At 54.0% G+C, this 16,189-nt stretch overlaps 7 protein-coding genes across 7 annotated transcripts; 4 read left to right on the top strand and 3 right to left on the bottom strand.

Annotated features, from left to right (window-relative positions):
* Positions 1-2,692: 2,692 nt before the first annotated feature.
* Positions 2,693-4,326, top strand: CCM_03530 (MFS transporter, putative; the record flags this gene model as incomplete). The annotated part of the gene is made up of 3 exons (XM_006668681.1): positions 2,693-2,847; positions 2,911-3,279; positions 3,333-4,326. The coding sequence occupies 3 exons, from the start codon at positions 2,693-2,695 to the stop codon at positions 4,324-4,326; spliced, it is 1,518 nt and encodes a 505-aa protein (XP_006668744.1).
* A 950-nt stretch (positions 4,327-5,276) lies between these two features.
* On the top strand, positions 5,277-7,190 carry CCM_03529 (Heparinase II/III family protein; the record flags this gene model as incomplete). The annotated part of the gene is made up of 1 exon (XM_006668680.1): positions 5,277-7,190. The coding sequence occupies one exon, from the start codon at positions 5,277-5,279 to the stop codon at positions 7,188-7,190; it is 1,914 nt and encodes a 637-aa protein (XP_006668743.1).
* Positions 7,191-7,484: 294 nt separating this feature from the next.
* On the bottom strand, positions 7,485-8,435 carry CCM_03528 (TIM barrel metal-dependent hydrolase, putative; the record flags this gene model as incomplete). The annotated part of the gene is made up of 1 exon (XM_006668679.1): positions 7,485-8,435. The coding sequence occupies one exon, from the start codon at positions 8,433-8,435 to the stop codon at positions 7,485-7,487; it is 951 nt and encodes a 316-aa protein (XP_006668742.1).
* An 805-nt stretch (positions 8,436-9,240) lies between these two features.
* On the top strand, positions 9,241-10,935 carry CCM_03527 (MFS quinate transporter, putative; the record flags this gene model as incomplete). The annotated part of the gene is made up of 3 exons (XM_006668678.1): positions 9,241-9,307; positions 9,364-9,786; positions 9,848-10,935. 3 exons carry the CDS (start codon positions 9,241-9,243, stop codon positions 10,933-10,935), a joined length of 1,578 nt encoding a protein of 525 aa, XP_006668741.1.
* A 391-nt stretch (positions 10,936-11,326) lies between these two features.
* CCM_03526 (uncharacterized protein) lies at positions 11,327-12,021 on the bottom strand (the record flags this gene model as incomplete). Its single annotated transcript, XM_006668677.1, has 2 exons — positions 11,327-11,675; positions 11,723-12,021. 2 exons carry the CDS (start codon positions 12,019-12,021, stop codon positions 11,327-11,329), a joined length of 648 nt encoding a protein of 215 aa, XP_006668740.1.
* A 538-nt stretch (positions 12,022-12,559) lies between these two features.
* On the top strand, positions 12,560-14,896 carry CCM_03525 (ferric-chelate reductase; the record flags this gene model as incomplete). The annotated part of the gene is made up of 4 exons (XM_006668676.1): positions 12,560-13,030; positions 13,080-13,120; positions 13,168-13,473; positions 13,522-14,896. 4 exons carry the CDS (start codon positions 12,560-12,562, stop codon positions 14,894-14,896), a joined length of 2,193 nt encoding a protein of 730 aa, XP_006668739.1.
* A 116-nt stretch (positions 14,897-15,012) lies between these two features.
* Positions 15,013-15,856, bottom strand: CCM_03524 (ThiJ/PfpI; the record flags this gene model as incomplete). The annotated part of the gene is made up of 3 exons (XM_006668675.1): positions 15,013-15,471; positions 15,536-15,728; positions 15,792-15,856. 3 exons carry the CDS (start codon positions 15,854-15,856, stop codon positions 15,013-15,015), a joined length of 717 nt encoding a protein of 238 aa, XP_006668738.1.
* Between the last annotated feature and the right edge of the window lie 333 nt (positions 15,857-16,189).

Raw genomic sequence — 16,189 nt, 5'->3', positions numbered from 1 at the left:
ATCCGGTCCGTGTTGTCTAGAGGACAGGTTAGACGTATTTTGTACTTGTCGCGGGCCTTTGCTTCGCCCCATGTTTTTGCATCAGACTTACGGGTTGTTCGAATCACGCTCCGGGTCGCCACCTAGCGACCAGACGAGCAGCAGCCGCAGTTCGGGGCACATTGCACCTGACCACTGGCTGTCCGTCGGAGCAGGCAGGTGGCATGGTGACTTGCGCATCCGGAAAGCTCTCAGCAGCGGGCAGTGCCTGGCCACCATGAACAGAGCGTCTACGATAATGCAGGGGAGGTCAAGCTCCAAGTGGACGAGGCGGCTGCCCATCTTGGACAGGAGATGCTCAAAGTCGTGCGGCGACAAGTCCGAAGCAGCGTCGGCTTGCCCAAACCGAGGTCGGTTCCGATCGTCACAGAGTCTCAGCGTGGTAAGCCCGTCGAGCGGCTGCAGAGCCATGACCTCGGCGCTCGTCAACGAGCCGCGCCCGTGGTATTGGACTTCCAGGGACGTGAGCGCTGTCAGCCTCGCCACGTGCTGCAGCACCGCGGCGCCGCTTATGACATGCAGGTGAAGCGTCGTGATGTTTCCGATGCAGTCAATGAGCAGGGGCACGGCCGACGAGGCAGTCCTCGCGTACAGCGTCCGGAGCTTTTGAAACGGCCTGGACACTGTCGTCTTGATCTGGCGCAGCTTGTCCGTCGTAAACATGATGCGCGCGCGGACGCTCCTCAGTGTTGGTTTTTCCGCAAGGCGCAGCAAAAGGTCCGAGGAGTTGGCCGAGGGACAGAGGGCCAGGATGGAAATATCCTCGAGCGCGTCTAGGCGGGAGAGGACGTGGATCAGCGTCGCGTGCTTCAAGCCGCCGTAGCGGCTGTCAATGTGCAGTCGTCGCAAATTGCCGCACCGCGCACCAATCTCCTGCAAAAAGCCATCGGTGAGAAAGTTCCTCAGCACCACCTGGTGCGTGCCAGAGTGGAAGAACTGCCGCATGACACCGCGTCTGACAGCCTCTGCTTCCGGGTCAATTCTGGGATGGACAGGGCCGTACAGCATCGTGTCACTGCTACCCTCTGGCGGCGGCGCTCGCGTGCATACGAGCCGCCGTATCCGCGGTGCATACTCTTGTATGTGATGGTGCTCTTCCAGCCTCATGAAAGCTTCCCACGGCGCCCCGTTCCAGAGAAGGGGCGTGGAGTGGTTGAACCACAGCTTGTTGACGCGTGTGGCTGACGACAAGGCTTCACCGTCGTCAGTAATGAAAGACAAGACGAGACAGAGGATTTCGGGTAAAAGCAGCGGATTGCGCGCTGTTGAAGGCGCCGTCATTTCGGGCAAGACTATCATAAGAATCGCATGTCGGAGAGAACTCTGGCTCTTCTCCAAAGCCGTTTCACTGCTAGTATGCAGGGTAGATGCTAATAGTGGTCAGTGTAGGACTTTTCATATTTTCAGATTATAATAGAAGCAGTATATCCCCCGTGTATTAAACACTGCTATGTCTCTGACAGTGTACTTAAATAGGGAACGACTTATTTAGATATTTTAAAGATGGAAGCCGCATGCGGTTGGCAGTAGAAGCTGGCGAGTTCCTAGTTGTAGTAGTAACGTAGTAACGTAGTAAACAGAAGAAAAAAGGAGCTTTAGAATAAAAAATATTGAGAGAGTAAGAAATATAGGAAGAGTAAAGAAAAAATACGTAGAATTAGAAAGCTAAAAATTTTAAGTAGGAAAGATGAAGATAATAGTATACTCGGGGGTTATTTTGGTAGATAGCTTCTCTTCGGTGCTGGAAAGGATGCCTTCCAGGGGCAGCCCAACGTGGCTATACGGCGAAATGCCACCCATCGAACCACGCCTGTGACAGGCGGCCCCTAGAATGTAGGCTGGCAGATACTTGCGAGAATATATTATGATTATGGATGACATCGGTACAGCTAGCCTTGCTCACTACACCAGCGAAATTTAGCGTTGAGTTTTTGAACTCGACTGTGCAAGTATTCAGGATGTCTCCCCGCTGTAAAGAGACTGTGTCGCCCTGTGACGTGACTACCTACTAACCTTACTAATTAGTACCTATTAACCTACTGGGTTTAGCAACAGCGCGGCCATCCGGAGCGGTTCGGGCACTCGCCGCCGTCCCGTCGAGGGAGACTGAACCAGACCGGCTTGCGTAGTCATTCACAGAGTCTGGGCAGAGGCGCTGAGATAGTTAGTGGGCCGACTCGTTAGACTTGGTTGCGATTTCGCTGCAACTATGGGGAAGACAGGCGCGCCTAATTTGTTCTAATCCGTTGTGTTCTTGGTGTTCTTGGTATCATCCTAGTAGACTCTGCCTGCCGAATAACCGGATGCGGAGTTGACAATTGCCAATGCAACGTCGCGTCTGTCACGCTATTTACCAGGAGAACAGAAAAGACATGAAAATCGTTCGCCACAATTTTCTGAGGCGCCATGATATGATGGCGTCTACTGACAGAAGGAGTATGGGGTATGATCCCCGCACAGATAGGCAGCCCACACAACAGCCGGCCGGAGCAGGGACGCCATCGGTCCGGTCGCCGGCGCTGGAGCCACAATTCATAACAGTCTTACCCTGATAAGACGCAAGCCACATGGGATGAGAGTATCGGCGAAGCCAACACCGAGATGCGTAACGCTGCGGCGACATGATGCGCTGCCGTCCTCACAAGTCTATAAAATGTCCAAGCCCATCACAGAGTCCCCTGCTTCAGTCAACTCACTCTCGCTAGTTACAATCAGCACAACCATGGCGGCAGAAAACTATCAGAGTACCTTTCGGCGATTTAACTCGCCTTTTTGGCAAGTCGTTCTTGTCAGTCTGGTTGCCTTTGGGTTCGTTTGCGTCTTCCATATTGACGGAATAGACAAGTTTCCTGTAGCTAACATTTAGGCAAGATGCCCGGGAATATACAACGCACTGACGGGAGTTGGTGGAGGCGGCCAGCTGAATAGCACCACGCAAGCGAAATCCCACATTGCATTGGCTTCCGTCAGCGCCTTTGGCAATCTGTTCATCGCTCCCGTCGTCACCAACCAGATTGGACCGAAATGGACACTGTTCCTTGGAGGCACAACTTACGTTCTCTATGCTGGTTCGCTTCTTGCCTACAGCCACATAAAGAATGAAGCCTTTGTTGTCGCCGCTGGAGGCGTCCTTGGAATTGGAGCCTCTTTTCTCTGGATCGCCCAAGGTGGAATTATGACCGGCTACCCTCTCCCCAGTCAACATGGTCGCTCAATTGGTATTTTCTGGTTCATCTTCAAGTAAGTTTGTGAGACTCAGCGAGCTCATTTCCGGGCTAACACTCATTCTTCAGCCTCGGCGGCTTTCTGGGCTCCATTATATCCTTTGCCTTGAACTTTCATTCCACTGCAGGCACCGTGACGGACTCAACTTACATTGCCTTCATGTGCATCATGGCCGCAGGCTGTTGTTGCGCACTATTCTTGCTAAAACCCGAGAACGTGATTCGAGAGGATGGAACCCGAGCTGGTGTCGCGCAGCGACCGTCCATCTGGAAGGAGTTTGTGGCCACGGTCAAGATTTTGGGCCGCTGGGAAACAATCGCTCTGATCCCATTCTGGTTTTCGGCCAACTGTATGTTTATCGTGCCCAGTCCGTTTCATCCAAGTGTCGCAGCTGCTAACATGTCCCATCCAGACTTCTACAACTACCAGCAAAACACTGTCAACGGAAAGCTGTTCAATATCCGTACGCGTTCTTTCAACGGAGCCATGTATTGGCTTGCGCAAATGGTTTCGAGCTATTTGTGCGGCATGCTTCTGGACAACAAGAGGATGGGGCGCCGAAGCCGGGCGATATGGGGCTATATGCTCTCTGGGCTCCTCGCACTCGTGATTTGGGGTGGTGGATTGGCACTCCAGCTTCGAAGAGGGCCGTCCGGTCACTATTACAAACTCCGTGAAATGGACCTGGTTGACTCTGGAACAAAGTATGCCGGCCCATTCGTTCTGTACTTTTGCTACGGAGCGTTTGATGCCATCTGGCAGACGCTCTGCTATTGGACATTGGCATACCTCGCTGATGAATCACCCGAACAGGCCGCTCGATTTGTTGGTGCATTCAAGGCTTTCGAGGCTACTGGAAGCGCCATGGCTTCCAAGATTAACTCTAGCAGCACCAACTACAATGTGGAATTCGGGCTGAATTGTGGCATTCTCTTTTTTGGCTGGCTGTGTGCCCTGACTGTGGCCTTTAAAGTGAAGGATATGCCAGCGGAAGGCGACCTCGCGCTAGATGGAATTGGAAAGGAGGCTGATATGATAGATCAGATCGAGGAGAAGGCTTAGAAAAGCGCTTTTTTGGAGACTTTCCTTAGTCTGTCGCCGTTGAATAGGTTGTTTGGCGCTGCTATCAAGCAATAGATTATATATATATATATATATAATATATGCCGGTTCATGTCATGCAGCAGGGACTTCCGCCGCGCGATCTATTTATTAATGGTCTATGGCCAGGCGATAAGCTTCTATACAAAGACACGTCATAAAAGTTTCCTCCCTATGGGAAGAAAATTCAGCAACATTTTTTTTGCCTCATTATGTATTGAATAATATTGTGCAGTGTATGGGAGACATCCCGTGGCATGACTTTGAGGCATAAATAACTTGGTGAGGTACAAAACTCAAGTCTTTGCCGTGATTTCTTGCGATTCTCATATCGTCATTCTTAATTCATTCGTCTCAACATTAATTCGAATCCTTTGCTAAAGGCATTGCGTGCCCACCAAGGTGCCAAACAGTCGAGGGACCTCAATCTTCAAGTGGCGCCCACGTAGGATCGCCAAGATAGTGCCCCCGACCATTGTCCATTCCGCGGGAAATGAATGTGGCGGCACTAAATGCCAATCAATAGTGGCGTAAAACGGCATATGTGCGGGTGGACCACTTTCGGTTGATGAAGCCCGAGACGGGCAGCCGGAACCACCTTCGGGGCCAGGCCGCCGTGAGTCAGTCACATGGGCCAGACATGGTGCCCACGTCGCCGGTATGACCGCCCGAGAGTCCTCCGCTGCCGGAAATTGGGGTAAATCTTCCGGCCATGACGTTGCATTTACGGAGACTAGAACCTATCTACATTTGTTTTCTCGTCGTATACTCCGCATCGCGGGGTGCAGCATTGATGCAACCACGTAAACCTACAAAAAGGCATCATCTCGCCACAATTACGATAGAAATCTCACAAAGTCGCAATTATATAAACTCTACGCCAATAAACCTCTCCATTCAAAATATTCCAAATGAAGGCATCTATTCTCTTGTGGTGCCTTGGTGCGCTCACCTCGGCAGCCGCCGATACCTTGGCAAGCCTGGCAAGCCTCCCCGACCACCCGAGATTGATGCTTACCCCCAGTCGCATCAAGGAAGTGGCTTCCATGATCCGTCAGGACTCATTCTACCGAGGCATTATTTGTTCACTGAAAGGCACAGCAGACGCCGCTGTTGCTACGCCATTCAACATAACTGATGCTTCCAAATGGGCCAGTACTACTCGCATGCAGGTGGGTGCCGTGGCTGGAACGTTCCTGTTGCGAAATAAGACCGTCTACTCGGAATGGGTTAAAAATACCATTCTTACACTGTCAAACTTGCCTGATTGGGATCCCTCCAACTTCCTGGTCACCGCGGATATTGCCATGACGGTCGCCATCGGCTACGACTGGGTGTACGATGAGCTTACACAGGATCAGCGCAACACCATTGAGCTTGCAGTTTCTAACAAGGCGTTTACTCCTGCTCTCACCGCTTCGCCCACCTCCTGGGTATCCCACACCAACAACTGGGCTCAGGTGACACGCGGATGTTTGGTTATTGCTGCTCTGGCGGTTGGAGATAAGAACCCTGCGCTTGCAAGCGAGATAATCGACTTCTCTATGAAACAGCTCAACGTCTCTTTGGAGCAATATGCTCCTGATGGAGCGTGGTTTGAGGGTCATTCCTACGGCGCTTACACTGGAATCTTCCTCTCCTTGATGCTCAGGTCTATGGAGACCGCATTGGGCACTGACCTCGGGCTCTCCAACCTGCCTGGAGTCAGCAACTATGGCGGCTGGCTCACTCATGGCTTTGGACAGGCCGGAGGCTTCAGCTGGGCCGATGGTAGCTGGCTTTTTGCAAACGCGAACACCTTGTGGAGCGTTGGCTACTTTGCGCAGCGCTTCAACAAGCCCGAATGGCTCCAGACCATGGTATCCCACTTCAACACCGCGCAGCTGGCCTCGTTCCAGGCCTTTGTCTTTTACGATTCCGCGCTCATGACGCCCAGTCTCCTGCCCACCACATCCCGGTCCAACCAGTTTAAGAATGTCGCCGGCATGACGCACCGCTCATCCTGGACGGACACCAACGGCTGGTTCTTTGGCTTCATGGGCGGCTTCAACGGCCGCTCGCACGGACACCTCGACGCCGGTTCTTTTGTAATAGAATACAAGGGCTACCGATGGGCGCAGCTGCTGGGCTCGGACAGCTACAGCCTCACCGACTATTTCCATGCCCCGACTCGCTGGAAGTACTACCGCTGCAGGACCGAAGGTGCCAACACGCTGAGCATCTCTACACAGAAGCAAACTGCGCTGAACTTCGCCAATCAGATTCCCTCTGCGAATAACTCTCTGCGCTGGGTCGGTAGCTTTGACAAAGCCAGTCGTTTTGGTGTCGCCAACCTTACGCAGGCATACTCCGACGTTGCAACTAGCGTTCTCCGCGGCGTGGTGCTTTTGAATGATCGCGTGCTTGTCGTCCGTGATGAGGTGCGCGCCCAGCAGCCCGTCGATATTGCAACCAGTTGGCACACCACGGCTAATGTCACAATTAACAACAACCAAAGTGCTACTCTGGAGCAGGGTGGCATAGCTATGCACCTCACGGCGGTGTCCCCTCCCGGCGCATATTTCGAGCTGATTGATACGAATCCGTGCAATGCCTATAGTCCTTGCGCAGAGATGACCAATCAAGGCATCTACAACTTGGCAGTTAGACTGCCCAGCCTTACCACTGCGGCAAATATTTCCGTGGTTCTCTCGGAGAGCGGCACGGAAGCTACGGCGTTTGATGTACCACTGAGCCAATGGTATGCGGACTGCCGAGAGGATTGCTGGGAATCTGAGAATATTCTGGACCCATATTGGCTCAGAAATTCTGAAATATATTACTAGAAGGCAGTTTCTTTTTGCTGTGGAGGGTGTCGTGGCTAGGAAGATGGATGTAATGGGTAGATTTCATGTCTTGTTCACTGATATCGCCTCAAAGACACCAGAGAGCCAACTCATCTTTATCAAAAAGCATCAACAGCGTTTGTTGTGCTCGCTCAGCTTCCGGGTAATTTGACGTATGATTCGTGATTCGATTGGGGAGCTTGCATCCTTGTTGGTTGACAGAATGACTTCGGGAGTTTGCTGAGACGCCTGGAGCGCGACCAAACCACAGCGACATCTGCAGGAGTCAAAGCTCTATGTATCCCATAATTCTCGCGCGTTTTCGCGGAATATCCTCTCCACGAGACCTCTGTCGTCCCCGCACCAGTCCAGAACAGCCTCCATCCACGGACGAATGTCAAGGCCCTCGAATCGCGTGTGCGGCCAGTCCGTCGCAAAAACCCCCCGACTGTTGCCAGCCACTCGTATAATTTCCTTGGACACCGCTTCCAGGTTCTTCGGGTTCGCCTCGCTGCCGAGGCGATACGGCGCGGACAGCTTGACAAAAGTGCTGCCGCCCTTGAGGAGGTTGACCAAGGACCTGAAGCCGTGCATGTCGTAGGGATCTCCGGAGGACATGTCGGCGAGGCAAGGGTGGCCGATGTGATCGATGCAGACTCTCACGCCGAGGTCGGGCACGATCGGCTCGAGGAGCGGCATCATCCCCATCGGGATGTAGATCTGGATAACCCAGCCCATCAGCCTGCAGTGTTGAGCGTAGGAATGAAGCAAGTCCCGAAGGTCATCGCTGCCAATTCGTTTTCCGACTGACGATAGGTTGACCCGGACCCCTCGAACACCCAAGGCGTGCCACTCCCTCAGCGTCTCGAAGGAGGTGGTGGATGGCTCGAAGCCGACCACTGCTCGCGCCCTGTGCGGACCGAGGACCCGGAGCGCATCTAGCAGACAGGAGTTGTCGTTTCCGTAGATGGACGGCTGAACGAGAACAATGTTGTCCAGCGCCACGGACGACTCAAATGACAGCGCCTGCTCCAGCGTGTAAGAGTTGGGGTGGTACAGCGCGTCCTTGGCCAGCGGGTAGCGCTCAGGATCAAGTATGTGCATGTGCGAGTCCCAGGCCCCCGGGGGTATCCTGCTACCGAGAGATAGTTTTGAGCTGTGGCATGTGTCCTTGCTGAGATGTGGCTTGGTCTTTGTTGCCGGCGCCACCAGAACCAGGTGAGCGCCTGCGCGCGTAGAGAGCATAAGTAGAGAGCGATGATTTGGGGAAAGAGGTATCTTGAATGCGCATCGCAAATCGGGAACCCGTCTAAAAATTGGAAAACTGAGTATTCTCGCAAGCACAGGTCAGAAAATGTTGGATCATGAGCCGTCCAGCACGTACGAGAGGGAGCCCTACTTTTGTAGAGGCACGCGAGGCGAGCAGACGGAATAGGCCCGGTGGAAGCCCGGCATTGAGGCCATTGTGCGACGGGTTCTCGGGTATAAGCCGCTAGCCAACTGTTGAAAACGACCAGAAGCCACGTAATGATAGAAGGGGAACCATGAATGTTAGTTCAGAATCCACGGTCTGCTTGATGCCTTATCGGGAGTCCCCCGGGCGCCGCGCCACAATGTGCTTATTTCGGTGCGCCACACAGAAGTTCGCGCCCGAAGCGCTGCGCCACAAAATTATGTTGTAAGCCTCGACGAGCTCCCGAGCCTGATGGGACAACTCAGCCTGGATGGGTTCGCAAGTTTCCGCGCAAATTTTGCCATCCATCACAGAACAGTCGCTCGCAACTTCCAAGCGACGATTCGCGATTCCGCAAGAGATCGCGGGGTCGAAAGGGGTTGAGGGGTTCCCTAAGAAAGCATAGCACGCCAAAGCGGCCCTTGCCCAGAAAGCAAACCTTCGTCATCCGGCATATATAAAGCTCCCGAAGTCTGCTGCAAAGAAATATCATTTATGAGTGTGTATGTGACGATACCTTCCTCCAATTGGCCATTCTCGTCCATTGCTGACTCCCCAAGAGCCATAGAGCTGGAAATTCCGTTTGACCTAGCGGCCATGGCCAAATTCAACGCCTACTACGTTGCGACCATCATCGTCATCGCCTGCGGCTCCATCCCCAAAGGTACGACCGTCGCATCAGTCTCGCACTTCCATGCAATACCAACTCTGGCAACGCAGGTTATGACGAAGGCGGCTTCAGCGCCTCTGTCGGGCTCAACTCGTTCAAACGCGACTTCGGTCTCCTCCCCAGCCTCTGGAATGGGGATGCGACTGGTCTGGCCAATCGCAAGGCCAACATCTCATCCTTCGGCGTTTTGGGGGCCGCTTTTGGGTCTCTCCTTGCCTTGACCATCAATGACCGTTTCGGCCGTCTGAGAAGCTGGCAGTTCTTCGTTCTCCTTTGGGCAAGCGGGATCCTGATGCAAGTCTTTTCTTCCGGCATCATCGGCCTGATGCTCTTCGCCCGCATATGGGGCGGCCTCGGTGCTGGTGGCCTGACTGTCGTTGCTCCCCTGTACCTCTCGGAAATCGCCCCGGCAAGATCCCGAGGAATGGTGGTCAGTATTTACATGGTCATTTTGCTGACTATCTTGACAATCGGTGAGTCAATCCATCATATCACCAGGCTTCCCATTCTACCACGCTGACAGGCTACCTCAAGGCTTTTTTGTCAACTACGCTGCCAATGCCACTCTTCCTGCCACACGGATGCAATACCGCCTTGTGCAGGGTATAGTTTTGGCCCCCGTGGGCATCGCATTCATTAGTTCTCTCTTTTTACCAGATACCCCCCGCTGGTTGGCCTCGAGGGGTCGATTCGAAGAGGCACGCAATTCGTTGGCCAGATTGCGAGGAACGACGGTTGAAGATGACTCGCTTCGCGCCGAATTTGACCAAATACACGAAGAACTCCGCGAAAAGCAGCGAATTCTCGCAAGCTCGTCCATGTGGACCATCTTGAAAGAAATAGTGACCACACGAACCTACCGTACGCGCTTCCTTCTTGGTGCGGCGATGCAGACGGTCGCGCAGTGGTCTGGTGGCAACGGCATCACGTACTATATCCCGGAAATATTTCGCTATGCTGGAGTTGTTGGCGAGAACACTTCCCTCATTACCAGCGGTGCGTACGGCGTGGTCAAGCTCGTGTTCACCATGATCTTCACTTGGGCTCTCGTCGATGTCTTTGGCCGCCGCCGTTGCTTCTGCGCAGGTCTATCTCTCCAATGTATAACCCACATCTACATGGCTGTGTACATGGGCGTCTGGATCGACAAGCACAATAAGGCAGCTTCAGATGCCGCGATCGCATCCGTCTTCATCTACGCGGCCGGATGGTCCATCGGATTATGCACAGTGCAGTATCTTTACGGCGCCGAGATCTATCCCACGCGTATCCGCAACGTGTGCTTTGCCACCAACATGGCATTGCACTGGTTTTTCCAGTTCGCTATCGTCAGAGTCACGCCGAACATGTTCGTCAGCCTGCACATCTGGGGGGCATATGTGTTCTGGGCGTGTGTCTGTGCCGTAGGCCTGGTCGTTCTCGGCCTGTGGGCTCCCGAGACCAAGGGGGTCCCGATGGAGCGCATGGAAGAGCTATTTTCAGGTGCGTGGTACATGGGCTGGCGCGCCGTTGTTGATGAGGACAGGGAAGCTCGGCGCTCAGCGGAGGATCAGCCATCGGAGAAGGGGCATGATGTCTTATCAAGAGCCCAAGGAGATACGCCAGAGAAATTTCGTGATTGATGTTTATTTCTTCTTTGCTTATCAGTATATTAGTAGTAATAGACATCCCGGAACGCGTACGCTACAGCAGCTGCCACTCGTGCGCCGCGTAGTAAGCCTCGTAGCACTCGTCCTCTCCTTCAACTCGGCGACGTTCTCGGCGCGGTGGAAGAGTTTCTTGAGCCTGCTACCCTTGACTTTTATCCCTGCTTTTCTCCATGTTTTGTATACGAAATCATTGCCTTTGAAATTGACGATAGACACATTTTCATGACAGTTGCAATTGCGTACCGCCGCAATGGAGGTTCGTTGGCTGCGTTAGCAGAGGCGCTAGCCATAACCATCCCCGACGCGAGGTGCGACACCCGAATCTCCAATATTCCAGGCAAATACAGCAGAACAACGATTTTATTCACTGATAGCTGCTATAGTGACTGGCCGTAGCATCAAGATGTGCGAAAGTCGACAGTGTCTGTGCCTCGAGCAAGGCGTCGTCCCTCTCCTTGACCAACCCATTTATGAGCTTGCGATCGGTTGTGCCCTTCTTGATCTGACAACATCTTGGCACGGCCAACACTTTTTTACCAGCATAGTCCATCTTTTGGACGGGGAATAGGAGTACTTTACTCGCGAATTCTTGCCCGCCAGCGTAATCGCCCACTTCGACTTCCAGCTCAATAATGTTGATGACCAGTACCTCTGGGTCGGGGTCGTCGCATGGGACGAGGTGGTCGAAGGTGACCCCGTAATAGTCAATATGACTATTCAATGTTGGCAAAAAAACGACACTGGACGTTTATATACATACTCCAAAGGCCGCCGGTTTTCCAACACCCAGGCCAGGTATTCATCACGTACTCTGATCTCCTGCTGTCCTTTGTCGTTGTCGGACGGGTTGTACAGAGCTTCATGGGCGAGTTTTGCAAGCTCAACCCCACCGCGCTGGGGAAAATCTCCAATCTTGCTCCATGGAGCGTTAGGCAGTAGTCTTTGAATCGCCACAAGTGGCCCTTGTATCCGAATTCTGAGAGGCAAATCCGGGGGTGGAGGGTGGAGGGGGAACCTGGATTTGAGGACACAAGGGTGGATATACAGTGGTAATGGCATTCTATTAAGAGTAGGTTGGCATGTTGTGCGGGAAGAATGATGCAGCGGTGAAGTTGGATGCCTGGCTGCCTAGTCGGGTAGCACGGTGTGTTCATTTTCCGATCGCGTTTTAGCTGCAGCTGCCAAGTAGTTAAATTGACCCGGCACTATATACTATACACTGCGGGGAGTAAGAAAAAGCCAAAAGAGTTGAAACAGTAATCATTCCAGTCCCATGCCATGGATGACAATCACTAGTATTGCAACTGGATTCCTACATTCAAATTGAGGCCCGGAGAACTACAATCTAATTCGGAAATTCTAGCCGCTAGCGAGAAGTTGTGTTCAAAGTGAAGACCCTCTTTTTAATTATTTCGCTATAATTGTTATTCATCTCGTGCACCTTCGTGACAGACCCACCAAGCATCTGCTGATGCGATTGATAACGGGCGATAACCTAATTTCGCTCACCCCATTTCTCCATCAACACCATCCCGTCTTCATCGTCCCGTCGCAGTACACCCTCGCTGAAACACGGCGCCCGCTCAAGAATGGCAAGATGAGAGGCGTCTCGGCTCCCGCATTCCTCAGCCTTTGGCTGCTGCTTGGGCGGACTACCGCCGACGCCCCGACGCACGCCGTCGCCAACACCTCGGCCTGGGCTTCGGACGGTCCACTGTGCCTCCAAGCCTGCAAGACCAGCCTCTGGCGCGTCCCCTTTGGTGACGTCCCCGACGGGGCGCGGCAGAAATCCTGCACCAGCCGCCTCGAGCTGCGGTCGACGTTTCTCTGCTTCGGCCTCTACTGCCTGCCCGAGGCCCGCGACCAGGCGCACGCGGAGCTGCACAAGACATGTCTCGCGCAGGACGGCGTCCACATTCCGCCGTTGAGCATCGTCGATGGGTATACGCGGGAGCAGATTGGCGAGATGGAGCGCGTGCACCAGGACGACTCGTTTGCGCCGGGCGACAAGGTCGATCAGTTGATGATTCCGGCCAGCGCGCTGTTTGCTGCTTGGTACACGACTTTAGTGCGTCGGACCGTTGACTGAGGGTGCTTTCCGGCTAAAAAACTTATAGGATGCATATAAATACGTCAAATTCTATCATGTTAATTATGGGTGAATACTCCTAGGTCGCCCTTTCAATATCGATGCTAACGAGGTAGCTTTGCGATTCTGTGGTTCTGGGTCCTGGTCATCGCCTTCGGCGCCGGCTACCGACTTTTTACGGCTATTGCGTACAGGCTGAGCCCAAAGATTCCGCAGACGCGTGCCACCGGTGTGTATGGCTCTGCGACAAGATGGCTGCAGAGAAAAGTTCTTTTCCCCGCGACGTTTGGCCATCGCTGTGCACAAAGCATCTGGTGGTGCACGATTCCGCCACGCATCCAAACCCTCACCTTGGCCGTCTTTGCATTCATCAACCTCGTTTTCTGCGTTCACGGCTATCGCCTGACTGCCGTGAATCTCTAGTGAGCATTACAGTCTACCTAGCCGCGGCGCTTGCTAACATGGCCCAGCTTCCCGAGTATTGAACAGCAGATTTTCCGCTACGTGTCGGATCGCACGGGCATCATCTCATACGCCAATTTCCCCGCCATATGGCTGTTCGGTATGCGCAACAACGTCGCCTTGTGGCTGACAGGCTGGGACTTTGGCACCTATAACAATTTCCACCGCTGGGTGGCGCGTATCTCGACTGTGCAGGCTGTGGTGCACTCCGTCGGCTACACCATCCTGATCTTGAGGCACGGAGGCTGGTCGTCTTTTGCGTCGTATTGGACGAGGTGGTGGTGGTGCGCGGGGGAGATTGCAACTGTCGTCATGTGTCTCCTTCTGGCGTGCTCCGTCTACTGGATGCGCCGACAAAAGTACGAACTGTTCCTCATCCTGCACATTGGCATGTCTGTTGTCATTCTGGGCACCATGTTGGGCCACGTGTCCATCTTCAACGGCACGTATGATGGTCCGTTCTGGACTGCCGTCCTTTTTTGGGTCCTGGACAGGGCGCTGCGACTCGGCCGCGTGTTGGCATTTAAGCCCAAGTCATGGGCGACATCGGCCACCGTGACCTACGATCCATCTTCCAATATTGTACGATTACGAATACCAGCGGAAGAAAAGATATATAAAGTCGGTCCGGGGACATTTTACTATCTTTCAGTGCTTGATGTGGCACGCAGCTGGGAGAGCCATCCGTTTACTGTGGCGACTGTCTGTCGAGGGGACTCCCAAGTCGAGCAGGCTCGATTACTCGGAGCCACTACCGAGACACTAGACATGGAAGACACAGAAGGCAAGGCTGCGTCAGAGCCTGCAGTCATGTCGTTTCTCATCCGACCATATGATAGCTTCACGGAGCGCCTCAAAGAGCTGGCTGCTACAAAGAAGGAGCCATCAAAGGTCCGCGTACTGGTGGACGGCCCATACGGGCACACGATGCCTCTGGAACGATTCAGCCATGTTGTGTTTATTGTAGGGGGTAGCGGTGTCGTGCTACCTCTGTCCTATCTCGACCTCTTGACCAATACGGCTCGGAATCAGCCATCACTTGACATTCACTGGTCTGTGCGCGAATCAGCCTTTGCGAGAGACGTACTCGTCAATGACATGGCCGAGGCACTCGACAATCAGCGTGTGTCTATTAAACTATACGGCCTATCGCGGGGTCACGATAATCTAAGTGGCATCTCCAGCTGCATAGAGGAGCACTTTCGCAGGCCGGATGTGCATGGCATCGTGGCGTCTAAGTTGGCCGAGCCAGATATCGAGAGTCTGGCGGTGGTGGCGTGTGGCCCAGCAGGCATGGCAGATGCTGCGAGAAGAGCGGTGGTGGACGCCCTGGAGCACGCCCCGTTTAGCATACATTATTTCGAGGAGCATTTCACGTGGTAGCGGTGTTGGGTTCAACATACACGAATGGGCATACTTGGATGCATCATAGACTAGCATATATACACAGACTATAGAATTGGCATATACGAGCAGACTCGTTCCGTCCTCGACAGTGCCTACGCTACCGGAATCTCGAGCTGCGGCTCGTCCTTGTAGTCAATGTCCCTGTCCAGGCCGCTGCCCAAGACGAGTCCGAAATCGACCAGCGTCGGGCCCTCGCCCTCCTTGCGCGGCCACGTCTGGCGCATAAACGCGGCCATCATGTCGAGGCCGTTGTGCAGCGCGCCGCTCGTCCAGAGCTTGCCGTCCTGCACGAAGCGCTTCTCGACCCACGCGGCGGCCTCGGGCGCGGCGGCGCGGAACCGCGCCAGCATGAACCGCGGGCCCGTGACCGTCTTGCCCGCCACAAGCCCTGCCTCAACAGCGACCTGCACGCCCCCGCAGACCGTCATAAACGCCGCGCACCCGGCGTACGCTTTCTGCACAAAGCCCACTTCGGCCGCCGAGAGCACGTACTCGAGGTGGTGCGCGCCGACAAGCACAATGTCCAGCGGGGGGCAGTCGGCAAAGGAGTCCTAAAAAAAATAGGGGGGTTTAGTAGAAGGCAGGAGGACAAGGCAAGGGGGGGAAGGCCCGTACGGTGGGAGTCACGTTGAGCCCGCTGCTCAGATGGCGGACGTCTTGGCGACCGTGCTCAGAGACCCAGTGGAACTCGATGGGCAGGCCCTGGGTCTGCAGCGGCGCGGGGATCAGCGTCGGCATGTCCTCGATGAACTTTTGGCTGACGCCGTGGAGAAGGTCGACGGGCACGACGTCGAGCGCCTCGGTGGTGCTAAGCGTGAGCCGGTGTTAGCGGAGATGCGCGGGGCGCGGCTCCGGGAAACGGGGGGGGAACCTGTTCATGAGGATGACGCCGACGTGGATGGGGCGCGTCGGGTTGGAAAGGCTGAATTCGGGCATTGTGAGAATTAATTGATAATGGAAGAGGTTTTTGGTATTGTTGTAGTTTTGATTTGAATGATTTGAATGTTGCCTGTTGTTTTTTCTACTGTGCAGTATTTGGACGACTTCTTATACAGAGCACGGTGGGACCAAGTTCCGGCCCGCACCGGATGTAAGACGGTCAGGTACGCAGGGTGGTTGCGCTGCGATTGGCCCGATGTGCGGATTGTGTACGCGTCCAGGACAGTGCGTCGCCATAAGAGGAGGCTTGATCCAGTTACTACATGTTTCTATTCCGAAGTCCCAAGGACCGAACCGCAACTTGGTCGTGGATCGGGTCGGGACCTCGCG

Source organism: Cordyceps militaris (assembly GCF_000225605.1).
Source record: "Cordyceps militaris CM01 unplaced genomic scaffold CCM_S00002, whole genome shotgun sequence".
Taxonomy (NCBI): Eukaryota; Fungi; Ascomycota; class Sordariomycetes; order Hypocreales; family Cordycipitaceae; genus Cordyceps; species Cordyceps militaris.
This window is presented reverse-complemented; position numbering and strand designations above follow the sequence as displayed.